The sequence below is a fragment of the Sardina pilchardus genome, chromosome 8 (genome assembly GCF_963854185.1).
Source record: "Sardina pilchardus chromosome 8, fSarPil1.1, whole genome shotgun sequence".
NCBI classification, from domain to species: Eukaryota; Metazoa; Chordata; class Actinopteri; order Clupeiformes; family Clupeidae; genus Sardina; species Sardina pilchardus.
The window spans coordinates 16,178,199-16,191,998 of NC_085001.1; the positions used below are offsets into that span (position 1 = coordinate 16,178,199).

Below are 13,800 nucleotides of genomic sequence, written 5' to 3' on the forward strand. Positions count from 1 at the left end.
TTCGCTTTGAACATTGGCGGACACAAAAGGGTGGCCAACAGACGAACAAAGCCTGGAGGGCTCCCTTGCCCTCACCCCTAATCTTTTATGGTGTGCAGAAAGACAAATGGACAACACTGTCAAACAAGTGGAAATCTGTCTGAGGTGGCAGTGAAGGCAGAACTAGATTTATGTTTCTTCCTTTATCATGTATTCTATACATTGCTCTTCCGTGTCACTTTTTTTTTTTTTTTTTAAACGTGGCACAATAATAACCAATCGTATGACTACTTGAAGTCCAACAGAGGCTTGCACTCTTTGCTGGTTGCACATTTTAAAGGAAAGCAACCTGAGAAGTGGCTCATAAAAGGCTTGCAGATACACCCATGATCTTTTAACAACAACTTAGTGCGATAAACAAGATAAGCCATATAAGGGAGACGTTGATATGTATCATGAGTGTCAACAAACCCCAGTGTTCATAGGAAGCTAATGCATTATTCATCTCTCTTATTCACGAGCTCATGTGACATTTTCTATTATTTTCCATCCCCTGCTTAGATAACAATCTTTTCAAAAAAAGAAACAAGGCTCACAAACCCATACCTCCGTGTTGGCCACAGGTGTGTGCGCAGTGTTTCAGCATGAGCACTTCACACATACTGTTGCAGCCATTAATATTTCAGAGGGGCTCGTTTTTAATTCAAGCTCCAAGAGGCGCTATGTATATGACAGGTGCTATACGAGAGACACCACTGTGTGGGATGCCACCCCTCCATCAGAACGTATACACTCACTGACCATGCATGGAGGAGCAACAGTTAAGGGGTGTCTTTGTGCATTAACAGACAACACATTCAACCTGCAAAACTGTGAGATTATTAACTGTGTGTTTTCTTTGTAATGCTGATGAGTAAAAAGTGTTGCCCACAGATATTTAGCCTGGTGAATGTTGAGATGCCTGAATCTGGAGATTCAATAGATAAATTGAAAGTGACCCACCAAAACTTTATCCAAAAAGGAAAACAGCATTCACACAACATTATTTACATTAGGTGATGAATAAACTTTGAAAGCAACGTGACTTTTAAACAAAGCAAAAAAAAAAGAAAAGAAAAAACTGGACCCTCTGAAAGGACGTCCAATGAATCTGAATGTTGGTGTTGTATAAACAAACCTGTTAAACCCTTATGAACCTTTTTTCCTCTCCTGGAGTGTGCCCTCTTTACCTCGCTGCACTCAGTGTCGAACTCTCTCCCCCTGGTACCCCCCCCGCACACACACACACACACAGACACACACACACACACACACACACACACACACACACACACACACACCTCTACCCAATGCCCCCCCCCACCCCCTTCTCTGCTTGCTGCCCTGTCCTGGAGCAGATGGGAAGTACGACTGAGTTTTATCTTTTGTCCAGGAGTCCCTAGAGAGCTCGAGCTCTTTTATTAGGCTCCTACGACTTGCGTTATCTTTGTACAGAAATGCAGGGAGATCCCTGAGGTTGAGAAGTGTCAAAATTAGCATGGGTCTGAATAGAACCTGCACTTTTCTGCATAATTTTGAATGATTTTATAATAGTTTTGGAACGTGTTTTGACAGTTTCCTTTCTTGTTTTGAGAGAATAGAGTGTGGGTAGTGTTGCTAGGTGAAACTAGTGACTCATTACATTGCACAGGGCTTTGTTTCTTCCCAATGATGGCGTAAGTGCAGCTCAGCTGTATGTAACAAGTGTCAGATCATGTGTTGGTACTCTATTTTTTTTTTTTTATTTATCCTTTATTTAACCAGGGGGGTCATATTGAGACATATAGTCTCTTTTTCAAATGGTCCCTGGCCAAGAAAGGCAACACTTAAAACACCTAAAATATAGAGAGACCTCACCTCACCTACAGTGGACCAACCATGCACACATAGACAACAATAAACACCAGTTAGTACAAACAAAGAACATACAAAGCAACAAACAGATCACATGTGAATGTTGTGGTGCAATAGGGAATGCTGATGTTGGGCTAGACCCGAAACGTTTGTTTCCCACTTTTTCTGTCTTTGGCTCATTATATATTTTGGTTTATGTTTTCAATTAATACAAGTTCTTATAATTCAGCTTTTGTGGCGACTTTCTCTAGTCTTTCTCTGGACTCACTATTTTTTGGAGTTACGCACCAAGCGACACACAAAGAAAGACAAAGGCGCGGACGCCACTTTTACTAACTTTAATGTTGTGGTGCAGAAATTGTCATGTTGAATATTGTGGAACAGACATGTCAGAGCAAATAACAAATGCTTGACCAACTTTGAATTAAATGTGTGGACACAAACCAAAGCTTTACCATAATTTCACAAAATAGATTAAATTATCCCTCATGTCTCTGAATATTCAGTGCAAAAATATGCAAAGTGCAACAATTCTATAGAGCAACAGCACTTATGAAGGCTGTATACTTTAAAAAGGGACACTTGTTATGATCACTGAATCTAAAGTGAACTTTAGGTTGTTCCCTGGATGTCATAAAAGACAGAAAAGTCATAACTTTAATGAACATAATCAGTTTCCAAAAATGATTGAAATCCTAAAAATGTACTTTTTAATAATGAATCAGAAATCACTTTTAAATAAATTGTAAATATATAATTGAGACAGAGGGGCTGTAACAGCCTATGCACCTGTTAACTCGCTTGTCCCGTGCCTGTACTGTGGAGCGGCAAGGAACTAAAAGGTTGTTTTTTACTTTCCTCAACGCACAATATTAATATTTAATGAGCTACACGAACAGACTCACAGCTGTTTGGATGGAGGTGCAGATAGGCACACTTCATTGATGCCATCGGTTGCTTTGAGGTGGATTATGATAGCTTCGTTTTTTAAAAAAGGGAAGTTGCAAGGTTTGAGGCTACACGCGACAGGAAAACTTTAAGGGACTCATTTGTTCCAGCTACCTTGGAGTCCTTGGAGATGAGAGAATGAACCGAAGATATAATTATTTTCAATGGCACTGTCCTCGTGCCAATTTACAGCTTTAGATACTGATCATTTTGGTGTCCTAGCCTACTATTTTGAAGATAATAGCAATTAGGCTATGTTTGCAAGATTAAACTTTTTTATTCGACAATAACTGTTACATAAAAAAAGAATACACAACAAAATGTAACACTTTATATAAATTACCACATTTTTTAAGTTTATATGTTTACAGAAGATACATATAATTTCTAAAGGCAGTTCACATGGGTGGGTGTCAGAATGCATGCGCAATATTGAGGGCGCGAGTTACTGAAATCTGAGCTCGTGGTCGTTTGGGAGGGTCGCATGTGTCACCAGGTGGCTGGTTGTTCATAGAAAGATAAAGGTATGGAGGGATAAACGCTGTAAATAATTGAACACAGAGCGCGTGTACATGATATTGCCTATTATTCTCTATGTTAATCTGCGGAGGCGATCGCGGGGACATGGCGCATGATTGGTTAAGGGTGTGGGTGGGACGCAGGTGCAGTAGCACTTTCATTAATAATTCCTGAATCTTTCCGTAACGCTCGAAATTGTGGGCAAAACCAAACAAACCGTCAACAGGAATGTAGCCTACATCTATACCCTACACCAGCTTGTACCAGTTGATTAAAATATATGTCTGTGACTGCACGACTTTTAAATGTCGGTTAATTTAAACCTGCTGTGCATGCGCTCCCATCCTCTCGCCGCTCGTGGCAGTGTGTTTGAGAGCGCGCGCTCGCCGGCGTCAATGCCCGGCGGTTGTGTGTCGCCGTACTCGTGAGCGTGTGCGTGGCAGGCTTCCGTAGCAAGTGTTCTTTCTGGAGTCTCGTCCTGTGGGACCTCGCGCTCTGTGTGTAGGAGAAGCCTGCGCGCTCACCAGCTGACAGCGCGTGTTTCAATGAGGATACCCAACACCCCTTGCCACGGGTCTGCCAACAATAGCACGCAAATTAATAAACACTCCGATTACCATCACACACACACACACACACACACACACACACACACACACACACACACACACACACACACACACACTCTCTTACATCAACATCAACTATTTAGTCTTTCATAAACTATCGGCTGTGTATGTAAGTATAACGAAAAGTTTACACAAGTTTACCGCAACCAGACATCTTCAAGTGGCAGAAAAAGTGTACTTTTATCAATGGTTGATGAAAAGACCTTACCTCACCCGGCACCATACGGAGGGCGTAGGCTACTGAGAAACATTCAGTTTTTACATCGCTGTACTGTAGGTGTGCACCGTTAGCAAACTTTTTCTAATAAAAAGTTTTCAAATCGAAGTCCTGCCTCTGTCGACTCTCCCCTATAAGCAGATCCTTGTCATTATTTAGGCTACATTAAGATTATTCATTTTATATATCTCAATCCTATATATCCAAATGGAAATAGGCCTATACTACATTTCATACTCGAACTTTTCTCAAATAATGATCAATAGCCTAATACATAATGCTTACTTTGAATGATGATGATAAACATTGACTTTGTGTGAAGTTGCTATTTTGGAAAGTCATGGTGGTTGAAAAGCATTACTTTTTGAAAAAGTGATAAGAGTAGGCTACAAAGTACAACATTTGAAGCACAAATTAATAGGACAACCCCATGTAGAAATTCTTCTAAGCAAAATCTTGCGCATTTGAGAGATTTATTATTATAGTCTCATTATTATAATTAATAATAATAGGCTAGTATTGTTGTTGTTGTTGTTGGCATTGTTTCTAATATTGTTGCACTGGCAGCAGCCTACACAACGTGTTATTTTAGGTAGGCCTAGGCCATGCCTATCTAGGGAACAGCATTGTTTATTTTAAACACCAATTTAATAGTAGTATAGTAGTAGTTGTTGTAGTAGTAGTAGTAGTAGTAATAATAATAATAATAATAATAATAATAATAATAATAATAATAATAATAATAATAATATAAAATTAATAATAAGAAGTTCATGTCAAGTCATGACATAAACCAAAAGTTGACCAAAAGTCAAGTGCGCCTACACGTCTCTTTTCATATTGGTAATTTGGACTGAGTATTCCATTTTATCGCCAGTTTAGCTACTAAAATGATAAATGTTTGGGCATAAAAGCATCACATTGTACAAGACGTTTTAAACACCTTTTTAAAAAGTAATTAGGCATGAAATAGTTAAGTTGAATTATTTTTATTTTCAAAATCAATGAAAACGTTACCAAATGGCAAATTTCTAGATTTCAGCAGTGTAACATCTCATTAGAAAAGCAAAACAAACAAGACCTTCGACAATAAATACTTAAATCACCTCCTTCAAATCAAAGCAAAATACAATTTCGCCTGAAATGTAATGTTCAAAAACAAACAAATGTACAAAAAGACTAATGGCTATTTTAAATATGTGTATCAAATTGGCAGTAGTCTACTACTTACATTGAGACGCTATTTGTTCCATGACAAACGCATATCTCTCAAGCCTCTGGCTCGTTTTTAAAGTGCACATAACCTTTAGAAGTTGCAAGCAAATTCTTACAGGGACAAAATCAAGACAAAATCATCTTAATGAATTCAGTATTCTAGGCATAATTACATGTATACAAAGGCAAAATCAGGCTTCGTTTTTTTCTTGGAAGACATGTTTTGAATGACATTTGAGAGCCCGTGGCAGTCGACATGGCAGAGGGGTCCTATCAATGTCACCAAGAGGCGCGTAACATTCTATTGGCGGAACAATACCTATGAAAAATAACATCTCAAGACCATATACTAGAAATCTGATACACCATCATATCAGCTGTCATAGAGCAAACTATCGGAATGTTTATGCCAACTCCACATTTGATTGACACAACTTAAGTACAGTTTGTTTTAAAGAGTTAGTAGGCTTGGTGGCTTGGAAGTTTCAGTTCAGACAGTTCCTCTTCGCTCTGAACCTCCATGTGAGTCTCATCCGAGTCGCTAAAGTGAGAGTGTGGGGAAAACTCCCCATCGCTTCTGTTCGACCGGGGTGAGTCTTTGCTGTTTTCGGATTCGGACTTCCCCGTGGGCGACTGCATGTTCTGTTCCATGAAAGAGGCGAACGACGCATCCTCATAGGGGAATGGCATTCCGGTTAATTGGGCAGGGAAAACTCTGGTTGTCGGCGACCCACTGGGTGTGTTGTCCCCCTCGTAGACGGTGGAGGACACGCTGCTTTTTGGCGAATCTGATTTAGCACCCGGACCCTCCAGGAGATCAGACAGAGCGTTGATGTAGATCTGAGCCATCTGCAGAGTCTCGTATTTGGAGAGCTTCTTGTCATTGTCGAATGCCGGGATGACGCTCCGTAGCTCGTCAAAGGCGTGGTTCAGTCCGTGCATACGCCGCCGTTCCCGTGCGTTGGCGGCCTGGCGTCTATGTTTTTGCACCCCGTTGGTGGATTTGCTGGACGGAGCTCTCTGCCTTCCATCGTCCGTTGTCAGCGAGCCCTTGAGTCGACACAACTCACGCACTTTGACAGGAGTTTTGGAGCTCTTCCTAAAGTTGGAGAGGTGACCCGCTGGTGGAGACACGCCTTCCACACTTGAGCCGGGCGAGTGCAGCAGGTAGTCGGCGTGTGGCGCACAGGTGCCAGGCTGCACGGGAGCGAGCCAGGCGCGTGGGTCACTGCTGTCCATGAGTGCCAGACTCGGTGGGTACTCGCGCCGCTCCCCCCTCCCAAAACCAGACTGTTGGACTTCGAGTTCACTCATCTCATTGGCGTCTTCGTTTAAGCCTTCCAAACGCAGTCCATCCATTTCAGGGAAGGATTAATCACGAAATCGTGGCAAGGAAGAAATGGAAAAGAAAATAAAGAAAGTAACCTATAGCCGCCTGTTAACTTTTTGCACCTGTTGCGCGCACTTAGTCGCGTGGTCGTTGCTTTACTGATGTCTCAGGGCACTGCGTGGCTTTAAAAAGCGGCACGCGCCTGGGAGCCCCCCTTCTCATATGGTCGCGTGGCGCTTTGACCAATAAGAGCACTTGGGGCAGGCGCGTGTGGACAACCAATGAAAACGCGCGGTAAACCCGAGAGAGGTTATTACGCCCAAACTGTTTTTGATAATGCCGCGGTTTAGGGTTGTTTAACTGGGGTGTTATTACCACAATGAGTTGTCCCACCGGACACACGTGGAGATGCTGGTCAGTAAGCGTGGATAGCGCGAGCTTCAGATAAAAGACACCATGATGCCCACGCGCCAGGTGTGGTACCTTAGAAGGGCATAACCTGCCTGAAACAGGGTCAGTGACAGGAGTTCTTAATCGTCTCCTCCACGGGGCTAAAGCCCGACTAGCTCATAAGCTTGATAAATTGCAAAATTCCAGCCTGTAAGCAACAGTAAGCTCAAAATAAACTCTATACCATATCATCCTATCATTACACGCCCATTAAACACTATTGCCATTGCCATGTTTGTCATCCTTAACGTCACTTTAACAGCCCTAAAAGACTTTTAAGAATTGCTGTTGCTTAACGTCTGCCTTCAGAAGAGATTAACCTTCCTAGGCCCTATATGAATAGTCTATATGAAAACTAGAAAACTGTATGAAAACTTTAAAAGGATATGAAAAGTGTCTGGCATGGTGACCAGGACTTCGTTTCTGTAGCCTTAGTTTAAACTAAATTATCTCATGCCGGCACATCTTTAGTTAGCCGAATTGAATTTCATTCACTGAAGATTTGCAGCAGAAAAGGCTGGAAAAAGTACCCGCTTCCTATTTTGCTCAGTGTCCATTCAGCACACGTCTACACCGTGGAAGTTAATGCCATCTTAAATTTCATGTCCTTTTGAACAAGTTCAAAACCTTTTGATCCGACTGAAGGAACGCCCTACTGGTAAAAAGGGCTGCACTAGGATGGGAAACATGATCAGCGAGCGCTTTTACTGTCCAAAGCAATGGCAAGAGAGGAGTATATAACCTAGGAGCGTGTTGCAACATCAACATCTTTGACAACAACCCCCGAGAATCATATGGTTTAAAACCGTTGGCCACACGAAAATCAAACTGAAATAGACATTGTGTTTAGGCTCCAAGATGAGCAGGCAGTGAGAGGGATAGACACATTTGATTGTAGGATATCAGATAAATAGACTATAACTTGTGAACTTGTGGCTTATCCTAAACTGCAAATAAAACAAAGTCAGCGAGGCAGTCTCGTTTAGCAGTTATTATTGTAATAATACACATTATTGTTATAAAAAAATATATATGTTTGACTAATAAAAAATTAATTACCATAGGCTACTTGCACTTCAGTCCATAAATCAACAGTCGAATGAATAATGCTTTATATAAATTCCTCATTTCTGAGGAAATAGCATTAATCTTTTTGCATTTATTCATGAATTCATAGTGCGCTGAGGCACAGGGACTGGCGCCTGACTCCGTCCCAGTGTGTGCCCCCGTCCCGCTGTCCTGCGAGCCTTGGAAAGGCTCCTAAAGCAAACAACAGGTTGGATATTGTAGCGGTCGATTATTAAAGTGTCTCAGGCACAATGGCGACTCTATGTTCCATTCGACACGCTCGGGGAACCCTTTGGAAAATGTGCACAAAATGTGTCTCGATAGGGGCTCCCAACGTGAGCGAGTCTGCATGCTGCTTTCATCATTCCAGTCTCCGGGGAAACAGGGATAGCGTATTTTTACTATGCAGACATGAAAACATTACTACTACTACTACTACTACTGCACCACTAGCCTGCTATCACTATTGTGATAATAGTAGAAGCATAGGCTACATTCCTGTAACTTTTATATGACAAAATAACATCTTAACAGCGTTTATAAATCATTGTATCAACCGAGTTATACCCAATCTATAAACTCTGTAATGCACGGGAATAGTTTTTTTTTTTTTTTTTTTTAAATGTTATACAATATGTCTCTGCAGGGATTTCTTTGTAATAACAGTTAACTTATTGAACTGTATTGATTTGTTTCACAAATGTTGAACTTTGTGGAATTTTAAGACAGTTCAGATAAATAAATATCGAGGGTTTTCACTGATCCAGAATTACTTTTTTGAGAAAAAGGTGTTTAGGATCATATTAAAAAAGTATGTAAATAAACGAACAAACTAATTCCTGTTATTTTGGGGGAAAAGTGTAGGATACATAATAGGAACAGGATACGGTTTGATGAGGTTGTCATGGAAATGAGTCTTTCAACTAAAATATGTAGTCTCTTGTTCTGTAGAGAAGTTAGGCTACCTGTTACCTGCTTTACAACATTTATTGATTGATGCATAGTGTTATTGAACTTCGATTGATTGCTCTCTTAATCAGTTGCTCCTGTCTGAACTTCAGGAGCAAGACTGTGGGAATGCCAAGGTCATGGGCCGCTCTCAGGGAGCCCACACCCTGGCCCTTCACAGGCATTTGTTTCGGGATGAAATCAGCAAATCAATAATCAGCAAATCCCCCCCCCCCCCCCTAAAATTTCATGATGTTAAGGTGGAACTAAAAATGAGCACATTCTTCAGTGAACTGATAATTGCAGTGCGGCAAATTGCCATCTGCCATGTCATGAAATGGATTATGAATGCTACATTAGAGGGAATTACAGTTTTTGCCCGTTGCTTGAACACATTTTGCAAAACTTTGCTTACCGTACCAAAACTCTACACACTAGTGAACATAACACAACACTAGGAAATAAACCTTTCACATGTATGTCAAATTGAAACTCTTCTATCAGTACCTAAACTCCGCAATCAAAACCCAACAATCCTTTGTCGAAATGTAACTCTGATGACAAAATGAAACACACTTGCATCATATGCATACACTTGCAAATCAGGAGGAATGCACTAGTCTACTTTATATAAAACATATTTGCTTGAATACATTTAGAAAAACTTCACTCATTGTGCCAAAACTCTACACACAAGGAAACAATGACACAACACTGGGAAATATACCATTCACATTACCATTTCCAATGGCTAAACGAATGGGCTTTTTGTAGATGGCTGATTGGTGTTCAGTTTTGCAAGTAAGTGCGTTCAGGTGTGTATTTGAGTGGTTGCAATTACCCGATGTGTTTTGTATTTTGGATACATGTGTTTAACAAATGGTACTCTGAGATTTCATTTTTGACCGAAGTGTCTATGTATGACATAGAGAGTAGTATGCAGGACCAAGTGTGTTGCATAAAGGAGTATGTGTGTTGCAGAATTGCAACTAAAGTGCAAAGCAGCACTTTTGTTTAAGGTATAGGTATAGGTGTTTGAGATATGGCAACAAAACTTAAAGTTGTGTTACTTTAGTCTAAGCATGGGTCTATAGTGTTCAAGCAACGGGCAAAAACTGTAATTGTGTCTCTGGTTTCGATTTTTTTCTCAGCTGCTTAGAAGTCAGTGATATTCTGTATTAACCAAGTGTAAAAGAACACAAATCATTACAAATGCTTTAGTTCCCATGAGGGGGTCTTGGCCTGCACTCAATAACTACTTTTTCTTTTCCAGATTCATGCTTTAAGCACATCTATAAAAAGTGAGTTGGCTGTTAACTAAACATATAACTGCTGCAGAGACTTATGAAATGAATGCCAGACTTGGATCCGCTCTGGTAACTCAAGAGTGCTAAGAAGAGCATTTCCCCTGAAAGAAAAAGCGAAGGGAGAATCCCTCAATGCAGTCAATTGAAGGCATGTGGAGTGTATGTGTGCCAAACCTGATGGACCAGTAAGTGTAGGAGATCTAATCACACAAGCCAGAGTCCAATTCGGTGCAGATTGAGCATAATTGGACAACACAATGCAGTTTTACCACTGATAGTTTAAGGTTTCAAATATGTCCAATTGCTGTTAAAACATTTAAATGTATTGCCAAATTATTCAGTGGGATTAACCACAAATCATCATATCATACCCTATGCAGGGTACACATCAAAAGAACATGGGTAAATTAAATCATGACTTTAAATGGTGTAAGTGGTCTCATATCTCATATATCACATTTCTTAAAGAGGAATGGCGATGAAGACTATAAATGTGCAGGGTTTGCCGTAACATGAATGTACTGTGTTGTTGTCACTGTGAGCAGCCAGGACTGACTAGTCGCTCTGTTGATCTTTGCTGACTGGCAACAGAGTGCTGTTTAATTTAGTATGCTTATCTTAACTCTTACTCCTACTCCGCCACTGTTGGAGGATGACACTGCAGGATATTTGAGAAGCTGATTCACTAAAGACAGTGGGGTTTTCTGAGGTGAAATTCCCTCCTATGCTGTGTTTGCTGTTGCCACCTACTGACCAGTTACCATCATTACACTTACTGAATCAAGCAAGACAGAAATCCCCCAAGGGCAGAGAAAAAGAGAACCGAATAAAAATTATTTTTCTGGCTCTTCATTCACAGAAAAGCAAATATGCACATATGGGTCTGTGTATGTTTTACTTGCACTATATTCATTCACATGGTAATGCTTGGATTGTCCAGAAACAAGTGGGTTTGGATGATTAACTCCATAACAAATGAGATTTAAAGAGCAATGACTTTATGACTTTAAAATCACTCAACTGCAAGTGTAAAGAGTAGGAAATTAGTCCATAGTGGGCCCAAGTTCACGATCACACACACACACACACACACACACACACACACACACACTCACACACACTATTTATTCCTTCCCATTTTACTTCTAATTACAGGGGTGTAGAACAGTTGCAAAGTGCTGAGGATTCTACTAATCCCTTTCCCAAGATATTGTGAAAACCATGGAGCCTCAGGAGGCTCACTGGTGCCTCTAGTGGTCACCAGTCTGCTACTGTTCACAGAAATGTCGAGCCTGCAAACAATCTGCCTGAAAAAACAAAAACACTAGCAGAATTAGAATGAGTACAAACCAAATCAAAGACCAAGAATACATACCACTGTAGAAAACATGTTTATTAGACAAATTATACACAGAAAGCTTTGCCACTTGTAACAGAGGCCTCAGTTTGTTCCGTTTTGAATAATATGCAACACATACAACAAAATAGGCCTATATTAAATACTGTACATTATAATCAGTTGAAAATGATCAAGTAATCCTGTACATACTATGTATGAAATTAAAAATGTTACAGGCATGGCAAGTGCTGCATGCTTCTTTTACCGGAAAGAACTTGCCTCCTTATTTTTAAATGAAGCAAATAAAATGGAATGTGGTAAGAATGAGGAGGGGGTCAGAGGGATTTGTGGAGTGCGATGACAGCTAACTGAATGCTAGGCTCTTATGATATACATCTCTTTTATCCATAAAAAAATCCTCCGCATGTAAAATATACATTTTTTTTTAAAATGGTTCTTTATTTATACTAAATAAAAATGTAAAATTTATACTAAATAAACTTTGATTCCTATTGTCATTCGATAGCCATAGCTCGAGAAAATTACATCTAGAAGGCTTGCATCAAACACTGCTGCTGTTCTCTACATACAACATCTGCAATTTAGTCCGAAGATAATGAACTCAAAGCTCTGTCTAAACAACTAACATTAGTAAATATTAAATATTAATACAGTGTTAGTGAAAAGGTGGGATTTTGCCATTTCCGAAAAAAAAAAAGTTTCATTTTATTTTTATCTCACCACAGCTGGATGAACTTGTCGAGAAAATTAGCACTTTTAAAAAGTTTGACAAATAGTATAATCCCTTAACAATGTACGAAATGAGTCAGAAAAAGATTTCACGTGACCTCCGAAAAAGGATTGCGATGTTCTCTCTTCTTCTCGGGTGGCAATACGACTGGGATGAGGACTGATGCTGGACAGGTAAAGCCCTCCCTCTGTAAGGCCTAGTCTGACTAATGCGTTGGAAAAGTCTCGTCATGATGCAAACTCAACACATCAATCTGAACACAGCAGCTAGCTGGTGGCACTTAAAATAATTACAAAAAAACAACAAAATAATACGAAAAAAAGAAAAAAAAAACTATTGTACAAAATGCTTGTTTGTCGAGCCCTGGTATGACTAGAAAAAAATCATAAAGACACGGGAAAACAACCTTAGGGTGACTTCATGATGCAAACTGAAGAAAGACAATGGCACTCAAGCAGTTTTCCAAAGTGGAGAAGAAAATAAAAAATAGACAGCTCAGAACAATTATTATAATTTCATCTTTTTTCATCATAGTTTTATCTCTCTGACCAAAAAAAAACAAAAAACAAAAACACATTCCACGCTTTAAGATTTGTTATACTTAAAACAAAGTCAATAAAAGACACATAACAGCCTTAAACTGTATTCTCTGTTAGATGTCACTTGAATTGTTTCTCCGTCTGTTTTTTTTCTATAGATGAGAGTCTTTGTCTCAAAGCGTTTTTATTTTATTTATTATTATTCTTTTTTTTTTCTTAAATCACAGCGTCTTGCATTTGGCTAGACGTCACAGCGTAGGTGAGAACACACCAGGATCACAGGCCTCCTCTTGTCTGTGAGCATTGGTGCAGTACATTGGTAATCAATGGAGTCTCACGAGCTTCAAGACGGGACCCTGCCCAGAGGTCAATAGGGCAACAGGGTCAAAGGGACGCCACACAGAGTTGAATCGACACCTCGGTCTGGAGGTATTAGTTGAGAGTTACTGAGCGTGGCGCTCGTCGTAGCACACTGAAAACAGAAACGACAGATCTTTGAAAGGGAGCCTCAAGTGTTTTTTTTCCATGTTGAAAAACAACAACAAAAAGAAGTTCCCAACTTTCTTTGTTTATCACAATGGTCCTGATCCTCCTGGGTGATACCGTTAGTCTTTCATAATCTTTAGTCTCATATTTTTAATCCTCACAAAAAAATGCGTTCTTGAAAT

The 13,800-nt window shown here is 40.0% G+C and overlaps 2 protein-coding genes across 2 annotated transcripts in view; both read right to left on the bottom strand.

The window, feature by feature from the left end:
* Positions 1-5,164: 5,164 nt before the first annotated feature.
* On the bottom strand, positions 5,165-6,832 carry atoh1a (atonal bHLH transcription factor 1a). Its single transcript, XM_062544021.1, has one exon. It carries the CDS (start codon positions 6,757-6,759, stop codon positions 5,860-5,862), a length of 900 nt encoding a protein of 299 aa, XP_062400005.1. The 5' UTR covers positions 6,760-6,832; the 3' UTR covers positions 5,165-5,859.
* Positions 6,833-11,878: 5,046 nt separating this feature from the next.
* grid2 (glutamate receptor, ionotropic, delta 2) overlaps positions 11,879-13,800 on the bottom strand; it is a gene marked incomplete in the record, with an annotated part of 320,406 nt that continues 318,484 nt past the window's right edge. The window contains 1 exon segment of the mRNA XM_062542969.1: positions 11,879-13,800.

What these genes read in the sequence shown, in the direction of transcription:
- atoh1a (XM_062544021.1), bottom strand. Translation starts at nt 6,759, where the DNA reads ATGGATGGACTGCGTTTGGAAGGCTTAAACGAAGACGCCAATGAGATG.